Source organism: Schistocerca gregaria, chromosome 10 (assembly GCF_023897955.1).
Source record: "Schistocerca gregaria isolate iqSchGreg1 chromosome 10, iqSchGreg1.2, whole genome shotgun sequence".
Taxonomy (NCBI): Eukaryota; Metazoa; Arthropoda; class Insecta; order Orthoptera; family Acrididae; genus Schistocerca; species Schistocerca gregaria.
This window is the reverse complement of record NC_064929.1, coordinates 117791978-117805032: the sequence shown is the minus strand read 5'-3', so window position 1 is coordinate 117805032 and position 13055 is coordinate 117791978. Positions and strand designations below refer to the sequence as shown.

The window sequence follows — 13055 nt, the reverse complement described above, 5'->3', positions numbered from 1 at the left end:
CAAGATGTGAAATGTTATTGGTGAAAACTTATTGTATTGTATATTGTATCATTCATTTCTTTTCAATGAATCTTCACGGCAATATACCCCTAATGGCACGCAAGACAGGGTCCACCACTGACTTGATCCTCCCAGTGGTGCGTTTCCCACACAGCTCGTGTGACAACCTGTGGTAGATGTATCAGCAACAGTGAAACCCTGGGTCAGGGCGGAAGGTGTACACAGATAGTCTCACTGTTAAGGTAACTGCTCGTGAAAAGCGGGGAATAAAGGTTTGAGTCGTAGGCTGGCATACTTTCATTTTTAGGATTCTGTACCTCAGTCGGAAAAAAACGGAACCCTTTCAGGATCGCTTTGTTGTCTGTGCCTCCTGTCAAACTGTTAAGACCCCCTTTCCTCAGGAACAAGTAGATGTATCAAATGTACATGCCTGGGTTAAATTGCAATGTGTCTCATTATAACTACATTCAGTCTGCATGACTACTTACAACACGCTGACAGTAGCTGCATTGTCAGTTAGAATGTAGATCTGAAAAAAAAAAAAAAAAAAAAAAACACAGATGTTATGACTGATGTTGGCCTTCTTTCTGTCCTAAACTGAAACATACTAAGGTCTATGGTCTGTCGGTAGCGTCAAAAAGCCAAAGCTTCTAAGTCAGTGCAACAAAAAGATATGGCCATATATGTTGTGTAATTTGATATTTACAGATTCACTCATCAAAATCCATAGGGTACTTCCCTCTGCCTAGCATCAATGAAGTTTGACAAGAATCAAGTTTCACAGTACAAATAAAGGAAAATGAAAATTGTTAATTTGTAATAATATCACATGAAAAAATATTTTTTTTGCCATTAGTTATCTGTCTCCCTGACTGTTTGTCTTTCTGTCTAATCAGAGCCCATTTTCTCAGGAATAGGTAGAGGTAATGAGCTGAAATTTATGTCAGGTAATAAGTTCAACAGTCCCTTGGCAGTGTAAATAATTTAAGCTTCTAGATCAATGCAGTCAAAAGATACAGCCATATATGTCACATATTTTGATACTCGCAAACTCACTAATCAAAACACATATAAAGACGTTTTGAAAATTAATGCTTTCCATACAGTCTCAACTTAGCCCCATCCCGTTTTCCTCTGTTTCCAAAACTTAAAGTATCCCATCGAGGGGCTCACTTCGGTAGTGATGAAGCGACACAAGGAGAGAGGTGAGGTTGTGGCTCCATTAACAAAGTCAAACATTTTACGGTGACGGTATCAACAAACTGGTCTCTCATTAGAATAAATATATTCATTGCCAGGGTGACTGTGTTGAGAAATAAACATGTTGGCGTGAAGGATAATGATGTCAAATGTTAATGAAGTGTGTTTTATTTCAAATGTTTAAACAGTCTTTACATAAAAATTTTGGAGACATTACTTTTTAGCACGCTGTCGTAGATGAACTATCTATATTCATGTCGGTCATGTTAGTCTATTGGTAAAGCACATGCATACAAACTAAGAGATCACAGGATCAAATCTTGGTCAGACCACAGATTTTTCAGTCTTTGTTTTAACCTAGCCTGCACTTCGGAATGCTGTGAGAAGTCACCAGAAACAGCAGGTAGTTCAGATTCCACATTAAACTGTAGGTCCTCATTCCCTGTATAACTGGCATGTGTTAGGAACACACAACACATGGAAATGGTCTCCAGTATAAAGACTTAGACAAGGCCGCTGAGCCACACAAAATTATTATTATTTATACACATAATTAATTTTGCACAGAACCATCATTGTGTGTATCCTGCTTACACTTGTCTAGTTTTTCACCTTATTATTGATGTGTTAGTGTTGTGTTTAGTACTTCCTTTATGCACTTTGGCTGGCCTGTTCACCACTAAGTTGTGTTTCATCATTGAAAATTTTGTATTTTATGGGCAGGTGGCAGATCGAACGCTCCCAAGGCAAGTGTATTTGAAGATGATGTAGCAGCATTTAAGGAGGAGGACACACCTGTGGAGTTTTCGAGAGCAACGAGTCTCTCGTCACTGACCATTGATGATGAGCCAAAGATCTCAAATGATACTCTTTTGAAGGTAAGGAACATTTTCTTTTAACTGTGTAGTTTTTTCGTATAAGTGGAAATAGGTTGGTGGTGACAGTTAAATGGAACTACATAATCTCTAGAAAGGAAGAGAGAACAGGTAATTATCATTACTGGGTTTAGTACAAAGAGGTTGTATGCAGTTGACAAAGTTTAGATGATGATATACGAGTCAAACTACTAAATAATGACAGTATTTGGAATAAGAGTAGTAATTTGGATAAGGGTATTTGTGGGAATGAAGAAAAAATATCTTTAAAAATTAACCAAACGACGTGATACATACTTGTATATACATTTCCATGCACATAAGTTTGAACACAATTCAATTACAGTAAGCATGTTAGGCCGTAGTAGAAGGTAGGTAAATCACAATTTAAGATGACAGTGACATATATGTTTGTTGTTTGCGAGAGCATATTCTCTTAGAAAAATCAACGTGTACGACAGGTACGAATAATGGGCTACTGCAGTGATCACATTTATTGTCTATGAAAATGCTGTATACAAATTATCTTGTTAATAAGTACTTTAAAACAAATGAAATACCATTCATAATGAGTATGAATCTGGACAGCCATGATGCCCTTTTGTCTGTAATAGTTAAAAAGTCTCTTTTATGTTAAAATTTTTCACAAATATTAACTTTTAGCACAAAACTAGTTTGCAGTACCAGAAGCAGATTAAAAAATCTTTCTAATGATGTCATTCAGCCCTGTACAACAATTAAGTGTTGAGAAAAAGGGTATGTTGAGTTGTATATGACCAGTTGTTGGTCACATAGGGACAATTTTTTTTAAAATGCAAGGTGGCTATAGAAGAAGGTCAACTCAGCCTGTTGTGACCAAATGAGAAGTAACAACAGATTTAACATGCAAGCATAGCTTGCATCAGGTGGAAGTTACACAACATTAATTTATGTAATCATTTGTTTATATACATCTCATATTGTTAAACAACTTGTACAGCGATAAATATATGGAACCTGCAAGTATTGAAATATTAATATTGCCATGTCATAAGCATTACATTAACTGGAAACAGACATTGATAATCTGATAAATGTGCTGAAATTGTGAGATAAAGTGGCAGAGTCCACTATTGCAGTGCGAATACTGTCAAGTATGGCTTTCATGGAAAGTTCCATTTTTATATGTCGGAAGAAGTTTAGAAATGTTTATATCATAGTAGCGTATGCCAACTACCTTGCCACTCAGTTTTAGCTCTTATCTAGGATAGTTTCACAGAACTTTCAGTAATAATCTTAACAAGTGTTGAGCACTGTATTAGTCCTTTGAATGGGTTTTTAAAAAAAGTATACCATTCCAGTAAAGAACACCGTACCAGTGTCAATATAGCTGTTGATACAAGAGTTATGAGCATTGACTATGCATACTTTAGCCGTGACTGCTGAAACTCCATTCATTCCCTTTCGATTAGAGACATCTCATAGCACAATGCATCTTCCATTTCACACAATTGACGACAGCAAAGCATTGTAGCACAGACTCCACAAGACACTGACTGCATTATACAGCAGTCCCAATCCATGAATTCATGACCGCATGGTGATTGGTCAGAGCTCAGTTCTACATGCACACAGCTTGCTTAATAGTCCCTCAGAGGCGCTTAGTAGAAATGAAATCATTGCAGGGACTCTGTTACATTCCATGTCAACATATTACAAGAGAATACTTTTAGCTCTCCCACCTCAACAATGCCCTGTTGGCAAGTGGGATGTAACACTTTACATCGTTTTCAGCATACTCATTCCTTTCAAATAGAAATCTTGGAATAAAAGTGTTCTGGGACAGTGCAGCACATCTGTAGAGGAAATAGCAGACAAGATGCAATCAATTCCTGCAGTATTTTCTTTATCGAGTATGCACGGCAACAGACTGTGAATGAGTACCACGGTACGGTGGTAGAGTTGTAGTACATCAGTATAACTCATAAAAAGTGTAACTGTGAGGGTACAGAAATTTTGCGTAACTAAATTTGGTATTTTTCAGATGCAAAGTTAACTATGCCCTTGTCGTCATTTATCAGTGAGTAATCATGTTGTTTATTAACATTGTGTTTTAGACAGTGCACTTTAAACAATGCACCCTCACATTTCATATTTTTATACATATAATATTTTCTGTTACTAAAATTATTGGTTTGTGTTGTATTATAATTTGTTTGAGGTGCTACTTTTGTGATCAGGGACAGTTGGAGTTTGTCAGAAGATGCCTTTACATGAAAACAAGTACACTACTGGCCATTTATATTGCTACACCATGAAGATGACGTGCTACATACGATAAATTTAACCGAGAGGAAGAAGGTGCTGTGATATGCAAATGATTAGCTTTTCAGAGCATTCACACAAGGCTAGCGCCACTTGTGACACCTACAACATGCTGACATGAGGAAAGCTTCCAACCTATTTCTCATACACAAACAGGGTAAATTTGGAGAGGATATGGAGGCCAACAGGAATGGGAAACAACTCATGGATTTCTGTGCCAGTATGGGCTTAGTAATCACAAACTCCTTTTTTAAACATAAGAACATTCACCGGGATACTTGGGAAGGCAGGGGAACCAGATCTGTCATTGACTATATAATAATAGATCAGGAATTCAGGAAGGCTGTGAGGGACACACGTGTATTCAGGGGATTCTTTGATGACACTGATCATTATTTAATATGCAGTGAAATTTGGATTGTGAGGCCGAAAGTGCAGGAGGTCAGGTCCATATGTAGGAGGATAAGAGTGGAGAAACTGCAGGATAAGGAAATCAGGCACAAGTACATAACAGCGATCTCAGAAAGGTACCAGTTAGTTGAATGTAGTCAATTACAGTCATTGGAAAAGGAATGGACAAGGTACAGGGACACAGTACTAGAAGTGGCTAAAGAATGACTTGGAACAGTAGTGTGTAAAAGTAGGATGAAGCAAACAGCTTGGTGGAATGACACAGTCAAGGCAGCCTGTAAAAGGCAAAAGAAGGCCTATCAAAAATGGCTTCATACTAAAACTCGGGTAGACAGAGAAAGTTATGTTGAAGAAAGAAACAAAGCCAAACAGATAATTGCAGCATCCAAGAAGAAATCTTGGGAAGACTTTGGAAACAGGTTGGAGACTATGGGTCAAGCTGCTGGAAAACCATTCTGGAGTGTAATTAGCAGTCTTCGAAAAGGAGGTAAGAAGGAAATGACAAGTATTTTGGACAGGTCAGGAAAACTGCTGGTGAATCCTGTGGATGCCTTGGGCAGATGGAGGGAATATTTTGAAGAGTTGCTCAACGTAAGTGAAAATGCGATCGGTAATGTTTCAGATTTCGAGGTAGAAGGGGATAGGAATGATGATGGAAATAGGATCACATTTGAGGAAGTGGAGAAAATGGTCAATAGATTGCAGTGCAATAAAGCAGCTGGGGTGGATGAAATTAAGTCAGAACTCATCAAATACAGTGGAATGTCAGGTCTTAAATGGCTACACAGGATAATTGAAATGACCTGGGAGTCGGGACAGGTTCCATCAGACTGGACAAAAACAGTAATCACACCAATCTTTAAACATGGAAACAGAAAAGATTGGAACAACTACAGAGGTATCTCTTTAATCAGCATTGTGGGTAAAATCTTCTCAGGTATTGTTGAAAGGAAAGTGCGAGTGTTAGTTGAGGACCAATTGGATGAAAATCAGTGTGGGTTTAGGCCTCTTAGAGGTTGTCAGGACCAGATCTTTAGCTTACGGCAAATAATGGAGAAGTGTTATGAGTGGAACAGGGAATTGTATCTATGCTTTATAGATCTAGAAAAGGCATATGACCAGGTTCCTAGGAGGAAGTTATTGTCTGTTCTACGAGATTATGGAATAGGAGGCAAACTTTTGCAAGCAATTAAAGGTCTATACATGGATAGTCAGGCAACAGTTAGAGTTGACGGTAAATTGAGTTCATGGTTCAGAGTAGTTTCAGGGGTGAGACAAGGCTGCAACCTGTCTCCACTGTTGTTCATATTATTTATGGATCATATTTTGAAAACAATAGACTGGCTGGGTGAGATTCAGATATGTTAACACAAAATAAACAGTCTTGCATATGCGGATGACTTAGTTGTGATGGCAGATTCGATTGAAAGTTTGCAAAGTAATACTTCAAAGCTAGGTCAGAAATGTAAGGACTATGGTATGAAGATTAGCATCTCCAAAACAAAAGTAATGTCAGTGGGAAAGAAATATAAACAGATTGAGTGCAAAATAGGAGGAACAAAGTTAGAACAGGTGGACGGTTTCAAGTACTTAGGATGCATATTCTCACAGGATGGCAACATAGTGAAAGAAGTGGAAGCGAGGTGTAGCAAAGCTAATGCAGTGAGCGCTCAGCTACGATCTACTCTCTTCTGCAAGAAGGAAGTCAGTACCAAGACTGAGTTATCTGTGCACCGTTCAGTCTTTCGACGAACTTTGTTGTATGGGAGCGAAAGCTGGGTGGATTCAGGGGAGCGAAAGCTGGGTGGATTCAGGTTACCTTATCAACAAGGTTGAGGTTACGTATATGAAAGTATCTAGGATGATTGCAGGTACTAGTAGTTGGGAACAATGGCAGGAGGGTGTCCACAATGAGGAAGTCTAAAAAAAACTGGGATTGAACTCTATAGATGTAGCAATCAGGGCGAACAGGCTTAGATGGTGGGGCCATGTTACATGCATGAGAGAAGCAAGGTTACCCAAGAGACTCATGGGTTCAGCAGTAGAGGGTAGGAGGAGTCGGGGCAGACCAAGGAGAAGGTACCTGGATTTGGTTAAGAATGATTTTGAAGTAATAGGTTTAACATCAGAAGAGGCACCAATGTTAGCACTGAATAGGGGATCATGGAGGAATTTTATAAGGGCGGCTATGCTCCAGACTGAACGCTGAAAGGCATAATCAGTCTTAAATGATGATGATGGTGATGATGATGATGATGAAACAGTAGTTGACCGGTGTTGCCTTGTCAAACGTTGTGACGCCTCATGTAAGGAGGAGAAATGCGTACCATCATGTTTCCGACTTTGATAAAAGTCGGGTTGTAGCCTATCGTGATTGCAGTTTATTGTATTGCGACATTGCTGGTCGCATTGGTTGACATCCAATGAATGTTAGCAGAATATGGAATCGGTGGGTTGAGGAGGGTAATACGGAATGCCGTGCTGGATCTCAACTGCCTCGTATCACTAGCAGTCGAGATGACAGGCATCTTATCCGCATGGCTGTAATGGATCGTGCAGCCTCGTCTCAATCCCTGAGTCAACAGATGGCGACGTTTGCAAGATGACAACCATCTGCACAAACCGTTAGATGACGTTTGCAGCAGCACAGACTATCAGCTCGGAGACCACAGCTGCATCACAGACAGGAGCACCTGCGATGGTGTACTCGATGACGAACCTGGATGCACGAAAGGCAAAATGTCATTTTGTCAGATGAATCCAGGTTCTGTTTACAGCATCATTGTGGTCGCATCCATGTTTGGCAACATCGTGGTGAATGCACATGGGAAGTGTGTATTCGTCATCGCCGTACTGGCATATCACCAGGTGTGATGGTATGGGGTGCCACTGGTTACACGTCTCGGTCACCTCTTGTTCGCAATGACGGCACTTTGAACAGTGGACATTACATTTCAGATGTGTTACGACCCTTGGCTGTACCCTTCATTCGATCCCTGCGAAACCCTACATTTCAGCAGGATAATGCACGACCGCATGTTGCAGGTCCTGTACGGGCCTTTGTGGACACAGAAAATGTTAGACTGCTGCCCTGGCCAGCATATTCTCCAGATCTCTCACCAATTGAAAGCGTCTGGTCAATGGTGGCCGAGCAACTGGCTCGTCACAATATGCCAGTCACTACTGTTGATGAACTGTGGTATCGTGTTGAAGCTGCATGGGCAGCTGTACCTGTACACGCCATCCAAGCTCTGTTTGACTCAATGCCCAGGCGTATCAAGGCTGTTATTACGGGCAGAGGCGGTTGTTCTGAGTACTGATTTCTCAGGATCTATGTACTCAAATTGTGAGAAAATGTAATCACATGTCAGTTCTAGTATAATATAGTTGTCTAATGAATACCCGTTTATCATCTGCATTTCTTCTTGGTGTAGCAAGTTTAATGGCCAGTGCTGTATATCAAAAAAGATCTCTGAAAATCTGTAAATAGTTTTAATGTCAATTTGATATCACACTGAGAGCATTATCGTGTATGTTCACGCAGTAAATGTACATGGATACACAGTGCAGTGGAAACTTATTAAAAATACACAAAAGAAAAAGTAAATAATTAATATGTTAAAATAAAATATACTTCAAGAAAATTTTTAGGAAAAGTACAGACTGTTACTCTCCATAAAGAGTAACAGTCTTTTCATTGTGCTGTCTGCAACTTGATGTGCCATCCTAAAGGTGACTGGCATCTAACCTTTCCTAATGTTCCAACCTAGAGTTTTCATTGTTCACGAATATTTTTTATGGTTTTGCCAACCAGAGCTCTAGAGGGTAAGTGCCATCCAAAAATGTAGTAAAGTCATGTAGCAAATTTTTTCTTCATTAGTTTCATGTTGCTTTTTAATTCTCAGTCTGAACTTTATTATTTCTTACAGAGTCGTATTTCGCACCAGGGCGTCACCACATTGTAGGGTACTGAGGTGGCAAAATCTTAAACATATTTGTCGGAGTATATTCCGTTTCAGCATATTAATTATTTACTTGTTCTCTTGTGCACTTTAAATAAGTTTTATTGGATTGTACATCTGTGTGCATTTATTGTGTGATCATATATATTCATACTTTTAGTGTGGATATCAAACTGACAATAATTTTTTTTGTAAATTTTTACAGAATGCGTTTATATATGTTGTTGACGAATATTCTTCCTCGAAAATATTGACATTGCTCATTCTGACGCAAAGTTGTCTGCCGGCAAACTCGAACCATCGCACACCACCGAAGGAGTACCTAGGAGTACCTCAACAAATAACAAAATAACATAAACCAGTATTTGTACTAACACACAATATTATTTGTCTAAAAATAAGAAACGCAATGGTGTATTGTTTAAAGTGCACCAACTTTAACATAATATTAATAAACAACCTGATTACTCATTTATATACAATGACTGTAAAGGGAAACACCCTGAATTTAACTAAACTAAACTTCTGTACTCTCACGTAAGAGAAAGTTACATGAAACTTAAATAGGAATCCTCGAAAGAGAGATGATGTATTTCCTGCAAAACCCAGGGGTTTGAGTAACTGGCCCTTCCTTCCTAAACTTTCCCAACCTGTCACTGTCTCCTCCATGAAGAGGAACTAATAGTTGTGTTTTTATGTCTGTCTGCCAACAGCACTTAACATTTCTCCTCCTGAAAGTAATTACTGTCCAGCAATTCAATCTCATAATTAGAATATAAATGATTACCATTTCCTCCACATGTAGGTTGCAATTTGTCTATTTAAGGGTGCACAATGTTATTTATACCTTGGTTTTTGTTGGTAGCAGTTTTAGTGAGCAGAAAGAGGTGATTGAAATTTGTTGTATGAAGGCCAGTTTGTTCTTTTCCCTAGCTTTCCAAATATTGACACTGCACTATTTCATCCACTATTTCTTAACAGAACTGTTTCTCCCTCTTTTCTCTGGATTTCACCGACGCAATTCTCCTGCCGCAGGAAGTTCGTACGACACCCAGGCAGTCCCCGTCGCTGCAGGTGACGTCCGAAGAGGACGGCACGGAGAAGCAGGACCGCGAGAAGGGCACGGAGTGCGGCGAGCTCCCTCCTGTCAGCGAGGGCGAGGAGGAGGCTGACGAGGACATGCTCAATGCGTGCATCAGTGTGGGGATGCCTGGCACCAGCAGGTCGGTACCGTACCACGTTCGCCTGTCGTAATTTGTGAAATCTCTTGTACGTGCAGTCTGGTGTTGCATCTGGAACTACACTGCACCTCAGCACGCAAGGGCAGGCCCCGTCTGGCATTTAACCTGTGTAGTGGTGAGACATAGCTTAAGTAGCAAGAACAAATGGTGTAGGTGCAAATTTTTGAGTATCACAGAATGTACATTTGCACTACAAAAAACCGTCGCCTCATATACACTCATCTTACAAAGATGGAACGCTCACCACGTGACCACCGTGAACTCTGCTATCTGGCACCTACATACAGACTCATCAGTTATGTAATAGACATGTAAAACTTCTCTTATGATTTTCTCAAAATTGCTAAAGCAGTGCACCTTACAATTTGCGTGTTGTAATGTTTTGATGGCCTACTAAAAGTGTACTAAGTTTCAAGCAAATCTGTGATCCCAACGTCGTGGCCTCCCATCGTTAGTATGTGTAGTACACTGTACGCGTGACCTGTTTGTTGTGACACACATTTCTGTACAATTTCTCTGGTACTGAGACTTTGGTTCAGTTTTCCTTAGATTTTCCAGCTAATTATGTGAGAAGAAGTGATAAGTTGCAGCTTTGACTAACTCTCATTTTAATACACAGACTTGAAGAGTGCTTCTTATCATTACTTGTGACTCCTCAATATTTGTAAATAATTTAATACTCAACCAAAGAATCTACATATTTTTAAACACTGAAACACTCCGTTATTTTTTGGAACGTGCAAAGTGTTGTCTTGTGTATTATTAATCTACTTTCTCTGCACGCTTCTTGTGAAATCAGCCTGAGTCTTCTACTACACCTTTATCACTTGTTTATACTCAGACAAGTGGAGAAAGGTTTTGAAGTCTCTATGCTTAAGTCACACCTGCAAAATACTAACGTTAATTATTTACAGTTGAATTGAAAAACTAGTAGAAGCTGACCTAGGGGGAGATCAGTTTGGATTCCGTAGAAATGTTGGAACACGTGAGGCAATACTGACCTTACGACTTATCTTGGAAGAAAGATTAGGAAAGGCAAACATACGTTTCTAGCATTTGTAGACATTGAGTATAGATATAAGTGTCAGGAAATTATTTCTGAAAGTATTTGTATGGAGTGTAGCCATGTATGAAAGTGAAACATGGCTGATAACTAGGTCGTAACACATCTGAAATGTAATGTCCACTGTTCAAAGTGCCGTCATTGCGAACAGTGACAGTAAAAGAGTAAAGGGTGGGATGTGTTAACTGCACTCAACAGTTCAACAAGTACAGCATTTGACAAAGGTGATTGTGGAACCAATTAGTGTGACATTCCGTGTATTTTAGCAACATGTCTGGAGACATCAATGGAGTGATTTCGATTGTGGATGAGCAGTTGGATGACTTGAAGTCAGTTGAGGTATTACTGCCGCAGCCACAATAATGTGTACGTCCAAAAATGTTGTATCGCACTTAAGATAGGCCACTGATGGTGTAAATCCTATGCGGAAGCACACTAGTGGTCATAGATGTACCACTACACTGCAAGAGAATCGATAGGCAGCCATAGTGGCAAAAGGGAACAGAAGGCTCACTCCTAGGTAAATCCTGCAGAGCTTGCAGCTGCTGACAAAACCATTTCAGGTTATTAAATCAGGCTCATTTGTACGCTCAGAAGCCTTTGAATGCGTCCCAATTCAACCACGCCGTTGTCGAGAATGAGTTTGTAGGTGTAAGGAACGCGTGGGTTTGGTCAGCAACAGTGGTTCAGAGTGATATTCTACAGTGAATTCTGCTTCTCTGTGGCAAGTGACTCTGGACGCCAGTTCGTGTAGGGAGAGAGAGGAACACACTACACGACACAGAATGTTTGAGAGTGTCATTGGTATGTCTTAGACATTATGGTGTGGACAGGTATTATGCACAATGGCCAAATGCTGCTGCATATCTTTGCACAAAGTACTGTTAGGGCAGAGTATTATTTCAGTTAAATTATTCTGGATTGTGTGTGTCGGTTAACGGGTCCTGTAGACCCCAACTTTCTGTAGTTTCTGGATATCAGTGCCCGCTTGCATAGTCTGCTGAGGTGTCGGGCACACTGGAAAACGAAGGTATTGAACGTCTGGAATTATCTGCGTATTCTCTGGAGCTAAATGCTATATAGCATGAGTGATATGTTCTAAGTAGACATCCTTCTCAGTGAACACCCCCCTCCCAAACCATGCAAGGACTGAAAACCATCTTAACAGAGGAGTGTGACAGTGTCCCCCAAGGACTCGACAGTTTGGTAGCCAGCATGAATAACATGTGCAAAATGTGTATTAGTGCCTGAGGAGGGCATATTCAGTACTGAGAGTCCAATATAATCCTTCTTGTAGGGAGCCTTGCCTGTGTCAAACATAAACATGTGTATTATTTAATTGAATAGATAAAAAATCTACTCACCAAGCTGTGGCAGAACACACACATTAAAGACTGCTGTGATTGGCAAGCTTTCGGAGCCAGTAGCTTCTTCTTCAGGCAGAAGGGTTGAAGGGGAAGGAAGAAGGGTGAAGGAAAAGGACTGGAGAGGTATAGGAAAAGGGGTAGATTTCAGGGAAAGTCATCCAGAACCACAGGTCAGGGGAGACTTATCATGCAGGATGAGAAGGAAGGAGTGATTGTTGGGGACTGCATCGGACAAGATTTGAGAACCTGAGTTCTTAAAAGTGGAAGGCAGGGTAATATGCCAGACAGAGATTACTACTAAATCATGATGCACAATAAGAGTGAGAAGCTAAGTGCATTGTACATGACAGAGGTGGGAGGAGACAGTAAAATAGACAGGAAGGACAGCGAGAGATGTACAAAGCTAAAACAGACTGAAGCAAAGAGTAGTTACGGTAATCACGCAGCTTCTCACTCTTATTAACTTGTGCACAATGTTTTAGTGCTAGCCGCTGTGGCCAAGTGGTTCTAGGCACTTCATTCTGGAACCGTGCAACTGCTATGGTCACAGGTTCGAATCCTGCCTCGGGCATGGATGTGTGTGATGTCCTTAGGTTAGTTAGATTTAAGTAGTTCTAAGTTCTAGGGGACTG

The 13055-nt window shown here is 40.1% G+C and overlaps 1 protein-coding gene across 5 annotated transcripts in view; it reads left to right on the top strand.

The window, feature by feature from the left end:
- LOC126293451 (uncharacterized) overlaps positions 1-13055 on the top strand; it is a 693872-nt gene that overhangs the window by 601153 nt on the left and 79664 nt on the right. For all 5 annotated transcript variants that reach the window (XM_049986686.1, XM_049986685.1, XM_049986684.1 and 2 more), the window contains 2 exons: positions 1924-2078; positions 9788-9975. In XM_049986686.1, the coding sequence (XP_049842643.1) occupies positions 1924-2078; positions 9788-9975 (343 nt within the window). The remainder of the gene's footprint in view (positions 1-1923; positions 2079-9787; positions 9976-13055) is intronic.